The 21219-nt window shown below is 40.2% G+C and overlaps 1 protein-coding gene across 5 annotated transcripts in view; it reads left to right on the top strand.

The window, feature by feature from the left end:
- The window catches only part of LOC147198052 (partitioning defective 3 homolog B-like), a 124257-nt gene that overhangs the window by 3086 nt on the left and 99952 nt on the right, over nt 1–21219 (top strand). For all 5 annotated transcript variants that reach the window (XM_086124012.1, XM_086124009.1, XM_086124013.1 and 2 more), the window contains exons 3-5: nt 7580–7681; nt 16627–16780; nt 18897–18991. In XM_086124012.1, coding sequence (XP_085980138.1) covers nt 7580–7681; nt 16627–16780; nt 18897–18991 — 351 coding nt within the window. The remainder of the gene's footprint in view (nt 1–7579; nt 7682–16626; nt 16781–18896; nt 18992–21219) is intronic.

Raw genomic sequence — 21219 nt, 5'->3', positions numbered from 1 at the left:
AGAAAAAAAATTGAATCTAATTGAGGAATGATTAAATTACAAAAATATGTGTTACATGCATTTAGTCTGTGGTCTCCTTGGACATTCTACCTGGCTTGACTGACCCATAACACAGCGGTGAGCTATTGTACATGCTTGTGGCGAATGGGATGAACTATGTCCAAAAAGATTTTTTATGACAGCAGAGATGAATGAGTCACTTTAGTGTCTTGCAGTAATGTGTATTGTAGGAGATAGGATGGACTATGTTAGGTCACTCACCTGATGTGTCTCCTGCACTCATATGTCTCCAGTTGTCAACTAGTACAGCTGCAAAAATAATATTGCAGGAGCAATTACGAGCAATACACTTTCATAAGGATTGTTATTGCTGACTCTGAATCCCAATTTTTTTTCATGTCATCTGGAATCCAACCGTTGACTACCACCAGCAAATATGTATTCGCCAGTTATGCGTTTCAACGGGTAAGAGGGCCTTGTTCAGCTTGTCTGTGAAATTCAGGTATGGAAACAGTTGAAACCCTGTAGATGGTGGTGTTGCATTGCTTTGGAATTGAGATCAGCAAAGCCTTGGGTGGAAGACTAAGATTAGGGGAATGGGGGGGGGGGGGGATATCGGCTTGTCATGTCAACCATGAGGGAGAGAAATTCCAACACAATAGAAGTCGGACAAGTTTAGGCACCTCACACTTGAACAAAGTATATGTGTGTGTGTGTGTGTGTGTGTGTGTGTGTGTGTGTGTGTGTATGTATATATATATAGTGTATGAATAGCACTGTATGTTGTGGTAGCTAATATAAAGTGTTGATTGCCATCGTGAGAAAAGATGGAGTGAATGAGGAACGTTAAAGTGGAAATATTACCGTCAGTGTTTTCCTCAAAAGTGTGTTTTTTCCGCTTTGTGGTCAGTAACCAAGGTCATGACTAAATAACTGCAAATGACATTTTTTTATTCCCCATACCTGACAATATGTGTGGCATACACAAATAGATTCCGAACAAGCATAAGCAAGACATTTTTCATTGGCCCGAGGCTATTTCAAACTCAATGTTTATTGATTTCAAAGACTACAACGAGAGGTCCATTTGGTTGGAATCACATTTCAGCCATCACATTTATTGTCAGTTTTATAATAATAACAATGTTTATGAACAACAGGAAGGCTGATGAAAATAACTTTTTTTATGAAGCAACATAGCTTTCAGAATATTGAGCATCCACAACCCCCTCCCACCTTCCAAAGCTATACAATTATTAACGTCGTTGTCATATTTAATATTGTAAAAGGACCCTATGATTTCCACATCGGAAAGTCTCCGCCAAAGCCACAGAGGTCCAGCTCTCCGTAATTGCCGCATGAAAAATTGAACGCATATCTGATTTGAATTGCGATGTGCCAGACAGGAGGCTGCATGACTCGTTTCCACTTAAGTTGTTCGTCGGTGTAAAATGCAAATGTCTCCCTACCTTGATTCCTTTTGTTGATTCCCTGTGCTACTCTCAGGGCAGTAATCCTGCTCCTCCCATCAGATAACCAAATCTCCTCAGTGAACTCCTAAATACCGGCTGGTATTTAAACAACACAGCAAAGGCGGATGTACGGCTGCATGGCCTCAGTAGGACTCAATAGTGAGATGGCCACACAGTGTGTTTAATCTCTTCCCCTCTGTTTTAGCCTCGTCATGTCTTTTCACCTATCTATATATCAACCCTCTATGCCCAGTGCTCCCATGTGTTTTGCCCCGTCATACTATTTGTCATCCTTTCTCTTTCACTAGTGTACCCTTCATTTTCTATATAGCATCAATGCCCCCCCCCCCCCCTCCCCCATTTGAACTCTGATTCCTCCTTAAATACGACTTGGTAAGATAACAGTGTGCTACGTCTAATTGGAGATGATAAGCACATTTATGATTAGGTCCCTAATATGGATGGGCATTTCACTTCATTTGACTATGGACTTAATTTATAGTCAAGTCAATTAGTGGTGGCCTGGTGTTCGAGTGGTTAGTGCATCGACCTCACAGTGCAAAGGTCGTGGGTTCGATCCCGGCTCCGGCCTTTCTGTGTGCATGTTCTGTGGGGGTTTTCTCAGGGTAAGCCAGTTTCCGCCCACATTCCAAAAACATGCATGGCAGGCTGGTTGAACACTTTAAATAGTCCCTCGTTGTGGGTCTGAGCGCAGATGGTTGTTCGTCTCTGTGTGCCCTGTGATTGGCTGCCGACCGGCTCAGGGTGTGCCCCGCCCACTTCCTTAAGACAGCTGGGATAGGCTCCAATCATGCCCCGCGACCCTTGTGAGGATAAAGCGGATCTGAAAATGGATGGAATTCATCAATTAGTTGCTGTTCTTTCCTCCATGTATTATTTCAGAATATTCTGAATGCCTGTTTTGATGCGAGTTTTAATCGAAAAAACTAGTTCAGATGGAATACGTATGGATTTCATTCTCTCAAATGACCTACGACATAAACACAAATCTCATGTGACACTTGGCCTTTTTCATAACAAACACATTCAGATGAGGACTGTGAGACTCGAATGCAGCGACATATGTATACAGTATCCTCACACAGTACTCCCTTGTGTCAAACAGCGCAAACAGATCAAACTAAAATGCACAACACCAGTCATGGAAGATCCAATTCCAAAATCCCGTGTTCACAGAAAGCTTCTCAATAATGGATGAGTCCTATCAAGCTAGTGGAAATGGCCCACAAACAGGAAGTAGAACCCTACCCCGAAGAAACACAACAAAAACAACAATGGTGCTAAAACTCGATTCATACTTTGTAGGATATCTGCACTTATCCAAATGCCTTTTGGCTTTCGCTTCCCACTATATTTTGACAGAATTATTGGTGAAACATTAAACTTTATGACCTGTTTTGATGTGTGAACTTAAAAATAGCACTAAGTAGTGAATAACAACAGTTGTTTTTGCTCGCTGGCTCCACCAACATGACTTGTGAAGTGTAATTTTTAAGCCGCTTTGGCAGCTTGAAGCTGAGGAAAGTCCATGGCCAGAAGCTCAGGCAGCTGCGCCATTGAGCAAATGTGCTAACCGTGAACAAAACCTGTCAACAGCACAAGACCATTTGTCGAAATAGCATTTGTGGTAAAGTAAACACCAACCCCTCACTAAAACAACAAGATATGAACTGTAATGTACAGTATTGGACCCTGGGTTGCCATCACAAGCCTAGCTTTGCAATCAAAATGCTGTTAGCGGTTCAGCTTGAACTTGATCCATCTGTCCCGTAAATGACTTCTGATGAAAGTAAAAATAGCATGACACTCTTGTGGAATGTAATATTTGAATATTTCCTGCAGGCCTCAATGTGTGGAGCTTCTGAACACGACTTGGCGGTTCTCCTTGGAGGTGTTTTTTAATAATTTATGTTGCACCCGTAATTTTATATTCTCATACATTTTTAAATCCTTGCAGTATAATTGATATTATTATGCCTGATCAGTGTAGACTCTGATTTGTGAGTTACTTTTTTTGGGGTTTCCGCCGCAGCAGCTGCATTTTTGCCATCCTGTAAATGTTCCCAGAGACGGACATTTCTCCAGGTGTGTTTTTTCCTGCAGCTGCATTTAATGGCCTCGCTGTCTCTTGTATTGATTAAATCTCAGGTACTAGTTTTCTCCCCTCTCTATGAATGTTATGCCTTGTTAAGCACATGTCTGTCTTGGCAACATTTTTGCAGCGTTTTTGTACAACAAGTGTTCAGTCTTAGTTAAGACCCTCTTTAAGTGGTGCACACCATGTTGAGCTTTCACCATTTTCAACTTGGGTATTGTATTTTTTTCCCCTCCATTCCTTCTTTATGGAATAAAGTATCAACTATCTTATGTTTTGTCGCTCTTTTTTCCCCCTCTTATTTTCACTAATGTTCTTGCTGTATATATAATCTTTAGTTTGTTTCCTCATCTCAGTTGATGTTTCCAGGGTGTTGCTGTGTATGTGGATGCACTGTCCATCCTCCGATCCCTCCCGGCTCTATGCAAATATCTTTCGAAAAAAGTCGCCGAGACAGCTCGCCTGTTGTTTGTTTATTTCCATGACATCTGCTTCTGTGATTCATCATACTTCAGAGTATTTTTTAAGCTCGATCCAAAATATCCCCCACCGCCCCTCTCCACATGCTTCCTTGTGGCAGACATTAACTGTCTTACTAATCTGCGACATTGTTAGTCACTCTCAGTCCAGGACTGTAAAAGCAACTTTGCTTTTGGACATTTGAATGCGGTGGAATAGGTCGTCAATACAATGGTGTTTGCGTGGGTTTGGATTCCTTAAAATGTACACTGACTGAAGTGAACTTCTGACATATATTCTTCTTATATAAATTGAAAAAGTTAGAAATTTAAAAAAAAAAATGGAATGCCGGACAGGTGGTGGAAGAACTGCCAAAGTTATTCCAAATAGTGGTAATATATACAGAAGCATAATGGTGTCAATTAATTCCCCAGCAGGGATGATGAATGTTATATGCCTTGAGATGAAAGATTGGCTGGAAGGTGCAGAGTTGGATTTTTCTGGGGGAGTTGCCAGGAAGTTCATTGCTTGTTGGCACACTTCTTAATTACCTTCATCCAGCAGATAAGATGCTGGTTGTGTGCTATTAGAGGTTTTTATCTATCTGGCTTAGCTTTGTTGCCCAATTTCAGTGGCCTGAAAGTGTATTTTACAACTTCAGTTTACGTATGTTACAGTATACAGTATCTACAGGTGTTCTTAACATTAGATTAATGAGGTCATATACTTTGTAAGGGTCCTCGACTATGTAAGATGAACATCATTAATTGGAAGAAGAATACATTTTAATTATTTATTTTTGGGCTGTAATAGTATGAATCTAATGCACTGATTTTTCACTGCGGCCGCAAGAAGATATTCCAGGAATACTTTGTTGCCCGAGCAACCTGTCTATTTTATATTGGTCTTCCTCGATCTAATAGTAAAATTTGAGTCTTGAGCTAACGCTGAATGACAACTCACCATGTGGCACTGGGTCATGAAAAGATGAGTTGTCTTGTGAACAATGGTGAGTAATGGTTACCGTGTCTTTTTCCGACCTCGTAGCCCTTTGTTTCCGTGCCTTGATTTTCACAGAAGACGCACTTTGTCAAAGATAGGTTGTGCGACGGTTAATCACCAGTTCAACATTTCCTTCAGGCATGTTCCGTATTTATGAGGGCACCTGAAAGCTAGTGTTATACAGTTGTGATGTGGATAGTTGAGACTTGCTCTCAGAAAATCCTTTGCCTCTGGAGTATTCTGAAAACTACGTATTTAATGAGATCCAACCATGTAACATTTTGATTCATAAATGCGCTTCGGTTCGTCATGATTCATGTGCGCGCATGTGAGTGCAAGGTATTTGCCAGCTTGTGTGCTGTGGCACGATGTTGTTGAACAACCAACTACAACCAACTATGTGTAGGCGGCTGTCCAATGCAGCGCCTCTGTCATCAATCACAGACGTAACGCTGCGGATAAAAGGAGTGGGGCGGCAGGGAGAATAGTTCAGGATGGTTATAATAATGGTAATCTATTTTAGTTGTCCAGCACAAGATGCCAAATATCCAAATGAAGAAACAATGGTGAGAAGTATGAACATAGGAGAGTGGAGGGAGGAAATACAGTCAAATCTCGGTTTTCGTCCATAATCCGTTCCAGAAGGCTGTTCGAAAACCGAAATTGTTCGAAAACCGAAACCACGCTCTTATTAAAATAAAAATGTTTATTTAGCACGTCTGCTTACAATGGAAAGCAACACGAGGAAGCGTCACTTTCTCGTCTACCCGAGGAAGCATCACTTCCTCGTGTAAGGAAGGCGAGAGGAGTCAAATGGTGCATTCAAGTGCGCTCAGTTTGTTCGAGAACCGAAATTTGTTCGTCATCCGAGGCATAAAAAACTCGAAATTTTTGGTCGAAAACCGAATTGGACGAGAACCGAGACGTCCGAAAACCGAGGTTTGACTGTACCTAGTTTTTAATCTTGAATTTTCAGTAAACCTTGTGGACCTGTCATTCAAAACAAAGCAAATCTGAATCATGACAAACAATGCTTTGATGAGCAATGAAATTTGTGTAACGAATTGACCTGAGTGTGACTTTTTAAAAATTTTTTTTTTTACACACAACCAGAAGTCATGTTTTGTTTAATGGAAGAATAATAATAAAAACATAGTGCAACATAAATTATAAATGTGTGAAATATGGCAAACTACTCACAACACAAACACGTGACAAGGATTAAGGTCCTTATTACTTTATTAATTAAATGCATTGCCCTACGCAAGTTAAAAAAAAATGAAACCCATATATTTACACTTGTCCCCTGCTATTTGCGAAGAATATGGACCAGGTTGGGTCGTGAATAGTGAAAATCCACTTCTAATTAACATCCATTTAAAAGTATTGGGGGGAGGACTTTTTTTAATCCATTTATGCATTCGAGCTCTAGTTCCAATTTTTGTGTTTCCAGTGGAATGTGTTTCCAGTTATCAAGGTAGCCCATCCCTTTCGACTTGGGGTCAGAGGCTCAAATGAATCACCGTTCAATCCCAGGGAAGAAAAATTCCACACTAAAGAGTTATTTTCTTTTCACCGGGTTGTGCCATCTTTTTGTATGAACTGTATTGCTTCTTCTCTTGAAGCTCACGTGTAACATTTTTTTTTGTTTTGATCCCTCAAAATATTGGAGTATTGGTGAATTGAATGAAATTGCACGACTGAACAATTCAACTCGGAAATCCTAATGTTTGAGTCTGTTGGGGGAAGAGTGTCCTCCTCTTCCCCGCGTGTTCATTGAATTTCGGACGAGGAGAATGTTGGTACTCCAAATACAGGCTGGAGGCGATGAACAGTTCCTTCGAAGGGTTTACTTTATTTTCCTGCGGTTTACGAATATTGATTCAGGCTCCTGAGGGGTCCTGATTTGAATCAGGAAGAAAAGAAACACATTCATGAGATTATATAGAGACAATATGATAATGAGAGGCGGGGAGGTACCCCTCTCATGCAAATCCCACAAACAAAGAAAGTACCATGTCATCTGACCCGGTGTGGCTGGAAGAAGTTGGGAGTGGTGAGGTGAGACCAGACCACCACTACCCACCATTTGGTGTGATGGCAGGAACACAGATACTTGAGATAACAGTTCCTCTTTTGATGTTAAACATGTCCTGTGGAGGGGGGCCCTAAAAGTGGTGGGGGTCGAGGGGCATTAAAGGTGATTGTAAACCCAGTGAGCAGGAAATACCTTCAACAGCATTCTACATTGTTTCTTTCCAGTGTCTGAACAAACACAACTAACAGAGAGGAATAACACCGTAACCATCAAACCTAACTAAGAAGAGAGGAATAATACAAGAGTATTCCATTTCTAGGAGATGATTGTTACAAGGACGCCAAGCTACGCTGTGGGCATGGGAAGGTTATACAGCAGGACTAAATATGAGCAGAATACAGACTTCAAGTCTTACTCAGTATATAAAACAATTCTAGTCAAGCTGCATAGATTACATCTTGACTTGCATGCGTTTTCTCTTTTGTTGCATAGGAAGGGGAATTCGTGGTTCGGACACACCATGTTGAATACTGCGATGGAGGGATTCTTGACCCTGATGATATACTGAGTGATCTTGTGGAGGACAAGGACAAGGTAAGAACTTCACATTATAAGTTTAGCAGCAAAATGCAAATGTAATGTTCAAACTTGCCTTTAGTTTTTTAAGACTTATTAACATTTCACTGATGAGCACTAAACCCATCATGCCCAAGCTTCCTCTCACAAGTATGTACTTTTCTTCCTAGATGTTTTATCATATCATACCCTGTGCAAATGATCCGGTTTAAGGGCTTCTTCACTGACATACGATCTTTCTTTTTTTTTTATAATGTATGTATGTATGTATGTATTTTTTAATTTCATAAGGCCTTCTCCAGTAATAAACAAGGTTGCATCTACTGTTACATACATATCACACAATGTTCCTTCATTATATTACTTTGCAGCTTCCAACTGTACATCTTCAGTATTTATTCATCTAAAATGGTTTCTAGGAGCTCATTAAAATTCATAATTTTTTTTAGCTTTTTTTCATTACCTTTGATAGCTTTTTTTTGGAAAAAAAGCTTCAATCAAAAACTACTCCACGAGTGAACTGGATATTGCGAAGGTAACAAGCTTAAAATAGGAGGGTTATGCACTCGACTCAAACTTAGCCACACAGTAGCTGTCAGCCCACACCAGTAGGTGCTAGTTCAGGCTATAATTTACATAATGGTTTTCCCTCACACTGAAATTCCACTCGTGTTGCCTTTCCCTTAAAGTTATCTTTTTTTTTTTTTTTCCTTTACTCCCTTGAACTCTGCTACACTTCAGACCGAAACTCTCCCTCTTTAGTTTGCTTTGTGGACATTTCCTATCAGCTCCTTTATTATTGAAAGATGACATTCCAAAAGGGACACACTGTTTTACATTCCAGCTCTAGCATGATTCAGTTTGCCCTTCCGCACAGCTTCATACTCTAGACCAGAGGTGGGCAAACTACGGCCCACGGGCCGAATCCGGCCCGTTGGTCTTTTTAATCCGGCCCGCCGAAGGTCGGTCTACAATTAAGGTTCGATGTGAATGATTGCATTCATTTCAATTGGACTTGTAATGACAGGCATTTCACCGCGAGGTGGCGCATTGACTTGAAGTTGCAGAACACAGGGAGGGGGGGGCGGGATCTTTTCGACCACCTAGGACCTCTGTATCGCTCTACTTCTACTGGTCTGATCACAACCCATCTGCAGAAATGCACAGGCTGAAATAGGTCATCAACAACACTGTCGTCATTTAAAAAAAGTATATTAATACAGTACGTTCATGCTTTTACAATACAATACATGCTGATTTATATAGCGCTTTCACAACAGCGACAGCTGTAACAAAGCGCTTCACAAAACCGTTAACATAAAGTAAAATAATAAACAACACATAACATAAAACACGGACAGTCGTGCAGTCCTAACCACTTTTCCGTCACACGCTTTGTTGTTTGAAGCAGTTTGAGATGAAAGAGGAGAGAATCAAAGTGTCCTTTAACCAGTGGATCAGAGACGTCACGCTCAAAATGTGCACACGTCGGCTACAAGCTAAATTTCAAAGTCAACAAGAAGCTGTAGCATCCATTGACGAAAAAAGAGATTGGTTCACTTCTCCTGTCCCATGGAAATCCATTTCAATTCCAAGCGGCGACTCTCAGTTCCAAATACGCATCGGCGCTCTGCGCCAACGCTCCTCTCTCCTCATCCTCAACTTCAGCAGCCATCCATCCAACCGCACCAACGCCGACTGTCCAACAGCGTCGACATAGCCACTGAACAAAACGGGGTTGTGAAAAATGCTGCCCATTACAGGCGCAAAAAACACAAGCACCCCAGGTCTGTCCAGCACCAACAGTCAATGACGCCGACATTCCTCCCAATCAACATCTGTGCTGGTACAGGCGTGCTGCCGAGAAGGCTCAACCACCAAGCACAGATACTTCTCCTTTGATGAATGTCGTGGCCAAAAAACGCTGAAAACAGTCCATATCAGGTCCACACGATGAAACAACAAACAACATGTGACAAAACAAAAGACAAAAATACCAAAAAAGAACAAAAAAGCAAGGCTCTTGAAGAGCACTTGCCGAAGGCTGCCTACTCGGGCGCCATCTTGGAGAAAAAAAAAACATTGTTCTGTTGATGTTTGATATGGACTGTCAACAAATGCAGGTTTTTTTTTAATGTACCATAGCTCGTGCTGACCTGGCCCTTCTGTCAAATTTTAAAAGTCAATGCGGCCCCCGAGCCAAAAAGTTTGCCCACCCCTGCTCTAGACATTGCTTCCAAAGCTCAGCACTTTGTCACTGTGGCGTATTAACGAAATTTCCAACCCTCCTGATAAATCGTCATTTGTGACGAAAGATGCCGAAGATGTTCGTGTTGAAAATCTGATTAGAGTAGATATTTATGCATATAGTATTTCCGCCCATTTTCCACATACTGGCAGTTTAAGTCAAAGTATTGTTTTATTTTGCACTTGCCAAAATTGAGCAAATTATTTGTTCTAACTCAACAATATGTTTGTTTGCCTCTTCCACTAACACTTAAGAACTTCAAAGTTCCCTTCGTAGATACGGTCCTCATCCACGTGCCCACTGAAGACAACCATCAGAGCTACCTTCAGCGCAAACCCCTCTTTTAAGTTGGCTGCTCCCCATCACTTTTACACCTGTTACCAACAGCCCCTGCAATCTTTTAGAGTAAACTTAGATCTCAGTAAAATATCACAATCTTAGTAAATCACACACAACACAGTCACCAGCAACACACAATCTGTTACAACAGACAAGCAATTTTGTGCCTGCTATTTGGGATATTAATAAATTAGACCAATAAAGTATGTTCGCTTTATCCATTTCATTTGTTTACGCATGTCAATGCTTATATATCTTGGCCTGTTGTAGGACTGGGCCACATCAGCGTAAAAGCAGTCTCAATATCTGTGTGCTCTTACACACAGAATGCATCTCTCCATTACCCTGTATTTCGAGTTAAGTGCACACACTGTGCCATATTCATTTATATGATATATAGATGACACAATCTTACATGCTGTGATTTTTATTTTTAAATTTAAATTTCTAGGGCACTCTGTGAGGTGACTTGTGCACCGTTATTCACAATTACCGCGTAATTGTATATTCACATGACAAACTACAACAAGGCTCAACAGGAATAATCATGCAAGTCACAGATATTAGCTGCCAGCGACATGCAGATCGAAGGCATTTCATTTGCATGTTGCACACCGGTGTTTGTAAATTGCATTTTCTGTTAACTTTAATTTTTGGTCATCATTGCTATTTCCTAACAACATTGCCGCTGATGCTATTTTGAGTCCATGTCAACCACCCGAAATGATGACTACTAAATACAAAAAACTCTTTCATGAGTTGAGATTGCATCTCTCATAGCAAGTAGATTCTGAGATGTTTATTTTTCTATTGTGTAATGTCAGCTTTCTAAAGTTAAGTGAACGAACGTGAAAGACAAACACACTCTAAGGTTTCTGTCACACACGCAGGGTACGGCTATGCAAACACTTTCTTGGTCACCTTTGCCATCTCGGGCCCTCCACGTGAAGTGGCCAGCCGGTAGGAATAATATTGACCTTGGATTAAAGAAAACAGTGTACCTTATTGCTTTCACACGTTGGAATGGTTTCATTTACAGAGAATCGTAGTGTGTTTATGTAGGGGCTGCTAACATTTATACACATTTTTGGTGCACGTTTGTTGTGGCATTCACAGTCTATTTTTAGCCGTTTTTCAAGGCTAAAACTACCTTGTTCTCATTTTATAAGTATGTATAAGAGCAAACAACAATTTTTAAACCTTTTATCAACCAACTTCAACTACTGATAGAATGATACAACATAATCACCATTACAAATAACTACCAGTCCTTTGAAATGTACCGTTTCTCAATGTGTTTACCTAATAGTGTTCTTTACAGTAACCACGGTGTTCTGTTCCCGGGCCTTGAGTTTGACACCCGTGGATTAGATGTTAGTTTTTAAGAACGATAGAGGGGCCTTGGATGATCTACAAAATCTGGGATCATTTATTAGCTGAATTATGAATTATATTTGATGGGGCTTTGGCCCCATTCGTAAACTATATTTTCACTGGCTCATTTATCAGGACATTTTTTCAGAGCTGCTTTAATCTTCGTGTATTTTGTACACATATTGTGTACATGTGGAGCTGAACTACATTGATGCACGCTGTGATTTATCACACCAATTATTCTTTGTTAGTAATTGGAATTTACTCATGCACTGCCATATGTTTTAAAAAAATTGAGATCCCCCATACTGCCAAGATGTTCTCAAGCTGTTTCTGTTCTTAATCAGCAATAGAACATGGGCTGGCTTACCAAAAAACACGAGTTTCTGACCAAATAGCAGAGAATACGAGCTTTTTGTGAATGGCAAGGCAGTGACTATGACGCTGATGTTTTGTGCTTATCAAGTCAAGTCAAGTACAACTTTATTGTCAAATGTGACGCCTCCAAACGACTGATGGCAAAATCATTTATGTAGCCGTAATTTATTTAGACAAGTCAAAACTCACCCCTAATCTTCATCCTCACGTTACAGTGGTTTACAAACCTGAATTTCACAGACAAGCTGGGCGAGACCCACTCCCGTGCCTGCCCATTGAAAAACATGCTTGACAAATAAATTTTTTTGGTGACGCTAAAGGGTTGGAAATCCAGTTGTCAAACATAAAAATCAGCAGTGAATGAGTTAAGCAAATTCAAAACAAAATATTCAACATTTTAAGAAATGTTAGAATGTAATAACATACGTTATGTAGCATAATGATCTCGCTTTGATTTTTGTTCGAAAACGAAATAATGATGGTCTACCTTTAAAATTATTATCAGTCAGTCTTCAAATGTGCTTTTGAAGCAAAAATGAAAATGTTTTTCTGTTGTCTCTGAGCTGCCAAGTTGACAACTCCAGATTTGGGGTTTTGCTTCCGCAATGTCCTGTGATATTTGCTGCATGGATTATCTTTTGTCACCAAAAACATGTCTACTTAGTATCCTGAGACAACAAGGACATCACACAAAAACACATTGATCATCAAACTAATCTATTTGAATCATGTTATTTGATCACACCTCCGAATGAATCGTCAGTAACAGCCTTAACACTAGTTGATTTGTGTTTTTACGACTTGTCCATTAACTTCCTTCCTGTATCATGACTGACAGATGGGTTAATGACATAAGTGACCAGTTCTTTGTCATCTTGCTTAACAAACCCCACTTTCAGACACTTCATTACAATAGTTAATCATCACGATGAATTCATGAGGATGTGCGCTTCATCATAAACACAAATTTCACACACACACAAACCCTATTTCCCGATTTCCTGCATCCATCAATTATGGTTGGACCTCAGGTGGAGCTGTGTTTCCTTAATTAAGAGTTAAGGTCCATGAAGAGTAGGGGCTTCATCGTTTATTATACTCATAATTAACCATTTCCTTTTCACCCTATCAGCTTCTCACTCGGTTTCATTTCAATCACCCTGTTAACCCCTTCTCCTTATCACTTAAAATCAATCTCCCATCGCTTGTTGATTGGCTCCTTCTTGCTGTCACCTTGCACTCATGGCACACACACTGTCCCTATCAAGCGCACATTTGCCTCTATTTCGCGATCTCCTCCTCACTTCTTTAATTACCCGCCTCCCAGTGTGTTTCATTCCATTCACACCAGCAATTAACCCCTTTTTCCTCTTGCCCTCTCCTGCTTCGTCTTCTCATATGCTCTTACAAATTGCACCTATTTGTCTCGTTCGGACTCTCTTAATGCACCTATTGCCGCTGTTTCTTAATCTCTCTGGCTTTCTGGCTCATTCTCCTGTAGAGTAAACGCCTTGACTCAATTAACCCCCTCCCATGGTTGCTAGCTAAAGGTCAACATACGTATCGGGACTGGTCACATCAAGATGTGACTCAAACATGATTGATTTCATTAGAAGATGCGGTAAAAGAGATGACGAATGAGGTAAGAGACGGGGGGGGGGGGGGACTTGGTGAGGAGGCCAAAGCATGACCAAATGCGAGCAGTTGATTTCGGATATGGAGAGAGAAATTACTTCCTTAATCAAATCACGTAGAATGAAGCGACCAAAACACGGAAGTTGAGGGAGAGCGGTGACAAAAAGCTTGATTTATTGCTAATAGGAATGTTTATCTAATTTTTTCTCAAAGGCATGCCAATTTCATTAGTTTACAGAAGTACAGGATTCATGACGGTCACAATATAAGTAAGTGGTTTGGAGTTTACAAACTCGCAATGAACTAGTTGGTGTATTGGCATAAAGTGTTGTGAAGGTTGGGTATCATTTCAATTTGGAGGATACTGGTTCCGATTCCGCTTCCTTGATTCAGTTCCGTTTCCTATTTTCACTTCTGAGTCTTTATTTTGGATGAAATTGTTTGAACTTTATCCATTTTTAATTCCTTTATTTATTTAAACAGTTTATGAATCACAGTTGCTGTGATTTTCTCAAAGGGCTGTTGTTTAACCAGTCCTGTGTATTAATATCAAACCTATGAACCTCGCTTGTTCACAGGAGAGATTGCTTTTTAAGTACCTCAAAAAATACAGGACACATTTGCAGCAGGTACTCAGAGGATGCTACTGAACACTTTTAGAAAAAAAATAGACAAACACAAAAGAAGCATTTGAGGAGGACACAAGGAAACTACATCTAATGTAAGCAGTCTACTAAAACATAGCATACCTGTTCTGTGAAAAACACATACAGGTATGTCCACTTTTGTCATTTAAAATAAAACTTTTTATGTTGAGGTGTTCGCATTTTGTAGATGCTATATGTGTACAGGACAGTGTGACGTTTGTTCTTCTATGATAAAGAAAGCTGCTGTGAGCACATAGCTGTTGTACTTTGTTCTGAGCCTCTGCCATAACACAATCGGGGTTAGCCTCAAGACGGTTTTGGCTAACGTTGGACTCATCCGCTAGCTTCCGCTGCCCATGAGTGTGGCGCATTGTCAAACATACAAAGCAATTTTCTATCGCATACTGTTTTCACATTTTTCAACCTGTTTGAGCAATGTGACCCATGATTTTTTTTCAATATCTGTGACATTGAATGTTCTGTGACGAGTAGGGATGTAATGATATTCAAATGTCATGCTAAGATACCTCATGATACAATAATTATAAAAAAAATGTATGAAGTAGTTCACAGTGTTGTGTAAGGCTCAAGTGGGCAAAAAGCTATGCTTGTTGATGGAGATGTGCCGCTTTTAATGTCGTAACGTGATAGTGATGATATCATGGCAATTTTAATATCGCTATAACACCCCTTGTAATGAGGTAGTATTCAGTGATTTCCGTAACAAATTACAAACAATCACGGACAAATTCATAGGAGGATGGACACATTTCTAAATGTGTCTAAATGTGTTTTCAGCTTGACTTATAGTATCATCTAAGCAAACTCCCAAATCCATGAAAGCTGCACAAAAAGGCCTACCACATATCAGCGTTCGGCTAGGAGGGTGTTCTAATCAGTGACACCTGACAGAAAGCAATTCCAACTTCAAAAGCTAGTCAGACATACATTGTTGTGTGGCGAGGTAATTGAATGAGATAAGAGGTTAGAAAAAAGGAGAAAAAGGAATGCTCACTTTGAATGGGATTTGGAGATGTATGCTAAAGCTTTGTTTTATTACGATAAACCATTAGTTGAATGAAAAAAAAAGAGCGAGCATGTGTAAGCTACACAAAAAATGGATTGATTTGCTCTCCTCAAGAGTTCATTTGCTGTGATTAAAAGTGGACCCGACTAAGTGGGGGGAAGGACTCGAGTTCGCTAGTGTGAAAGCACCCTTCGATGCCTTCTGTCGAATCTTTGGATCAGCTGCAATCGCTTGCACAGAATGTGTCCATCTGGGCTAAGAGTCTGCATAATGCTCTTCCATATGGCCTTGTGTGGTCTACACACACTCGGAGGTAGTCTTTTGTAAGGGTTACACACACATACATTCCCAGATTAACAATATTCTTTTATGACACAGAACGTATTTAGTATTTGTAAGCCTAGAAGGACATCTCTTTTCACCTGCCTACATGATTGCTGATGTATGAAACTCTGGTCCTGGCAGTCCTGCTTGTTTTAGAAATTTCACTCTTCCAACAGATTCAAATGATCAGAATCATTATCAGGTTCTACCGAGCTTACTGATGTGAGACACACACACACACACACAACCTTTGACTGTGTTCCTCTCACTTTGAGAATATTCTAATGGAAGGTGCGCAGACTGTTTCTAGGTTTTATTTAGGACCGTTATATACGAATGTCAGCACTTCATACATAAGGGACATAGTTTGTAGGACAGTGACCCTCATATGTATCAGGCTCTGGCTTTACTGGCAATCTCTGCTTTCTTTATTCTTTACCACTTTATCTATGGCACAAACACCCAGAGCCACATATGTCCACAAACGCAGGTCTATTCAGCGTTTGTGTGGAGGCCCCTAGAACCCAGTGTTGACCAGCTCTGTCCCATGTTAAGCTAAACGCAGACTCAGTGCTATGTTCAATAGATGGGGATTCCACTATATAACAAGGCGGATAGGAGCCGGGTGTCGCACACACGAAGAGGAAGGACACAAATGGAGGCCGTTGTTAAGTAGTCGTTCCACACACACACTCATTGGAATGCTGGGCTCCTCGGACGTCCTTTATAGTGTCCTCATCCACAAGGTGATGTAAACCAAAGACAACAATTGTCTTTGTTCGGTTTGAGGAACTATATTTCTTGTGGTGGTGTGGATGTACAGAGCATTGTAGTAATTGTGTCGATTTTATTCATTCACCTGTTTTATCTTTTCCATCTTTTCGATGACTTTCAGCCTTCTACAAATGACTTGGAAGAATAGAATATTTGAAGAATTCCTGAAAATGATCAAATGCCTTACGGTTGTGTGTTTTTATTTTTCTTTGATCAGCTGATGGCTGTGTATGAAGAACAGGAAGCCCAAGAGAGGGATGCAGCCAACACAAGCCCTTCCCCCAGCCATGATCGCTACCAGGCTGAGCTGTCTGTCTTCCAGCCAATCACGGGAGGAGAGATAGAAGTCAATTCATCAGCTCTCAAGTCAAGTGAGTATTGGGAAAAAAAAGATGAGGGTTAGCAATAGCATCTTTTTCAGACCAACTACCACTATCAGTACTTGGGTGAAAACGTAAACGGGGTACATTCAAAATAGTTTGTACAGTATATGGTGCTGGATGCGCTGGCCGTTTGAATGTGACAGTCTAATGTTTTTGATTGGAGTGAGATGTTTTAGCAGGTATTAAAGTCATACTCAGGATGCCATCACAGAACAGTGGTGTACCTTTAAAACACGTTGCATTTTTAAACCTGTACAAACTGTGGCTTTGGAGGATTTTCAACTATCCTAGGTTGTGAAGATGCCCTAGCAGTTCGATCCAGACACTGTTAAGACAGGAAGTTGAGTCTGTTTCAGTATGGTTGCCTGGCAGGAAAGATTAGAGGTAATGTGTGGTTGTCATGGAAGATTAGGGGTAACAGCGCTCTGGAGACTATTACTGTCAGCGTGAGAAGGTCAGATGTAGACCTCTGCCTTCGATTCCTACTATAGAACAACTCTTCTCTTCCAAACACTCTTGCTCCTTTTTTGACTTTCACCTTTTTGTGCATATCTTTTTGTAACGTTATATTTTCGGAAACCAACATTTTATAACCGATCAAGAAAAATTTTTATCTTGGAAGAGTCCCTGAGGATAAATCCATGACATTTTGTCCCTTGTTAGCTTCTCATTTGTGCTGTTATCGCACTAGATATCTTGTCAAATTAGTTTTGCTTTCATTCCCTTTCTCTTTCATGCTGCCGCCAAGTTGAGCCAACTATTTATGCCTCTTTTGTCTTCTTCCTTTATCTGTCTTTCATTGCCATTCAATGGGGGGGGGGGTTGCATTGATTATAGCATTGATGTAATCCTTATCCCCCAGGCAGTCTTAAAAGCACCAAGGGTCCATTTTGTTACACTCAATAAATGACCCTACAAATATCATTTGTCATTTGTTCATGGAGGTTCACTCATATAACTTTATTTATCCAAACCTTTGTCATTCGATTCCCAACGGAACCACGAGGCTCACGTGACCAAGGTCTTAATGTACATACCATAGATTAATTGATTTTGATAAAAGAGGCTAAATGTGAGAGTAGGGAGTGTGCAGATCCTTGAAATAGCCTTTTACCATGTTGCCGTTCTGCCGTTATTTTGCTAAGCTCTCGCATTGGTAGTCCATGGGAGTGTTTCATTCATCATCTTCTATTTAATGATTATTTTATGCAGTGGGCTGATGAAATGTGCAACAGGGAGACACCATCATATGTTACCAGTATGCATACCCATATTTGCAAATCACATACTTATCAACCATTTGGACCAATGAGCGCCAGCTTGTGAGAGATACTGTATGAAACAAATGGATAATTCTTTTTTTTTTTTTTTTGCATCTGTTCTTAACAGCCGATTGCTAGGAGCCAAAGCGGCTGTACCCCCTCACATTTGGGAAATACACGTTTGTTAGTGTTCCTCTTTTATTACAGTTCATTGTTTTGCCTAACTTTTTGGTGAAACAATTCTCTCAGCAAAAATCTGCAATTTATAGCGATTATTTTCCCCCCCATTTTTTTAAACACACTTAATTTAATGCCCTTACATGTGGGAAAGAAGAGCCACTGTTTTATGCTCTCTTTATGTAGCTTCCACCTATAGGAGTTGGGTCTGAAACGTATCCCAGATGTTGATGATTTTGTATAAAAATATGTTTGCCCCAAACTACACTAGTGATGGGAAGTTGACAAAATTCTCTTGGTCAATCCATTGATTAAATGTAAATTCTTAAATAAGATTTGTGTAGAAAACACAAAGGAAAGTGCTAGTTTGGCTCGCCTGCAGATACTCATGCTCATCAAGTGTCATTTTGTTTACGCGAATGCAGCACATAGAATTTGCACCACAGCCGAGGACAGAGTTGTAAACTCGTAGAGATTGAATCACCTGCTGCTTTTATTCAGCCGAGTAGTGCATTCCATTATTCATAAAGTGTATGATTTGATTTAACAATTCCAAACATTGGATAGCGTTTATAATTGACCAATTCATCGATTACTATCCAATTCCTTTGTTGCAGAATGTACAGAAGAATACTCCTGTAACATGCGCCCTTGTATTTTCACAGACACCCCCCTGCTGGTGAGAAGCAGCAGTGATTCAGCTCTCGGTACTCAGTCAGCAGAGCTTGAATCCTCCCGCCCGGAAGATGCCTCTGTGATGGTAAGACACCGACACTGTAAGACGCTTCTCACGAATCCTTGATCCTTCATTTACGACTCTATATACAGTATCAGAAGAGTGAATTACTTTTTGGACGAAAGGGTTGCCCGCGGTCTGCAGACCTATTTTTCATCACGTTATCTCAACATTTAGCCTTAGGAATCAGCATAATATTCATATATCTGTGATCATTTGATTCATGAGTACAGGACTTGATATGTTATTGTCACAGTTATTCCCTTAACATGGTTGGACAGCACAAATCCAACATGATTTCTTTTGAAAGGCTCTCCATGCCTGATTGGGCCCCTGAGTGGTGAGCCTCTTGAGATCTCGCTGTGGACGAGTATTTAATTTTTTTCCAACATCTAATCTCTGGAGAGCAACTTGTTTATGTGGTTCAGTTCTTTTGAGAGATATGGTTTGTTCTTCAAGGTGCTTACTTTTCTTGTCTTTGGGTAGCTGTTGTAACATGTTTCTGACAATGTTTAATGGCGAATCAGGTTATTTGGACCTATAGCTTATTAACCAGTTGAATGGGAGAGTCTCTTGTCTAGTCAAATGAACAATTGATTAATAAAAAAAAATAGTCATTTAGATTTGTTCACTGTAAAGATTTACAGTGGATTTCTTTTCATTTTTTGATTTGTGTTGTTCGGGGATGCGTTGATGTGTATAGAGCACCAATCGGTGTATTCCGACAAAGTTAAAAATTACATTGATGCGATGGATCTGATTTGTGTGTGATGCTGCACTGAAATTGGCAGATATCTGATTTTGTTTTGGATTTTTATCCACAATTTGGAAAGGCCTGATTCAGACTGGAAGATATCAAATCATATTTTTCCATCTACGCTCCCTGTGACGTACATCCCAGTCCTGCCACTTGACAATATAAAGTTGGAATAGTGTCATTTGAACCATGCAGTGAAAATCCAGTCAATACTTTTTTTTATGGTTCAAACCCCTTTGATGAACACTTGTAACGATCAGGCATGCACAAAATCATATAATGGCTGCGTGTAATTTTTTTTAGGCCACAAGCAGAAAATAATCAGTGTAATTGTTTACACGGAATTTTGCGGGTGCAGTTCGTGAGGCGGGAAAAAGATTTTGCCTTCATAGAGGGTCATTCAGCTTGCTGTGAAGCACAATAACCCTGATGACTGTGAAAGAGAGAGCTAAACGAGAGGAGGCTGCTCGGCTTGCACGCAGACTTGAATGGATTTTAGCTTATCCCTCCTTATAGAACAGCTGCAGCTTAGGCATGTTGGTGGACGGCCTGCATCAATTCTTGCTCTGCTGCCAGTCTCCCCGAGGACAGATAAAAACACGTGTGTCTCTGTTCTCTTGATTTGCAAGGCACATTGTTTACACATTGTATCTTTGATCGTGCTCCAGGGCCTTTTTTTTTTAAACTAAAGACCACTGGTACATGAAAAATAACTAGACAAACCTACAATGACTAAGAATGGATTTGATCCTGGTCTTCATATCCCTATTTTCCTTGCCACAATGTGACATCACTTTTTTGCCATTTCTCTTTGTGTGTCTCACTCATACACATGAAGTCGATTGTCCACTTGCTCTGCCAGGTTCAGATGGAGGTAATGGTCCTGTGTAATTGTTCAAAATGTCACTTGGCCTTTCGATAAGAGCTGCAAGAGGAAGGAAGCAATGTTCTTGCAGTGAATCCCTCTCTCTCTCTTCTCTCCTATTTTTAAAACGCTCTTTCGCTTAGTGTGTTGCACAGTGGCAGGCTAGTTACAATGTGTTAATCAGACTGAGACTATTTGCTCTTGCCCAGAATTCGACTGGGGATGGAAGTTCTATGCACGACTTCTTTATCGTCCAGCGCCTTAAAGTGCATTTCTGTTTACATTCATGCGTGTGTGTTCTTTCTCTTTAATCGAGTCAGTCAGTGTGGCTTTGAAGTGTACCTAAAAACAGCAACACATTATTTTGGAAAAACACATTTACAGTCCAGTACTTTAAAAAAAAGTGTGGTATACATCTATTGCTTTTATGGAGATAATATGAATCATGTGGCACTTCTGTTCTTTGATTTTTTTTACAAACTGCTGTTTGTAAAGTTATTGGCCCATTTTAATGACTTCAGAGAGCTATTTCTCGATTAAATGAGGCATACAATTATGCACTGATAGACTTTGCAATTAATACTGTATTTCAGGAGTTGCTAATGTAATGAAGGTGTTAGTGTAATGAAT

This window comes from Hippocampus guttulatus, chromosome 11, assembly GCF_054856545.1.
Source record: "Hippocampus guttulatus isolate MCC_2025c chromosome 11, RoL_Hgut_1.0, whole genome shotgun sequence".
Classification (NCBI taxonomy): Eukaryota; Metazoa; Chordata; class Actinopteri; order Syngnathiformes; family Syngnathidae; genus Hippocampus; species Hippocampus guttulatus.
The sequence above is the reverse complement of the archived record's forward strand: the minus strand, read 5'-3'. Positions and strand labels throughout refer to the sequence as shown.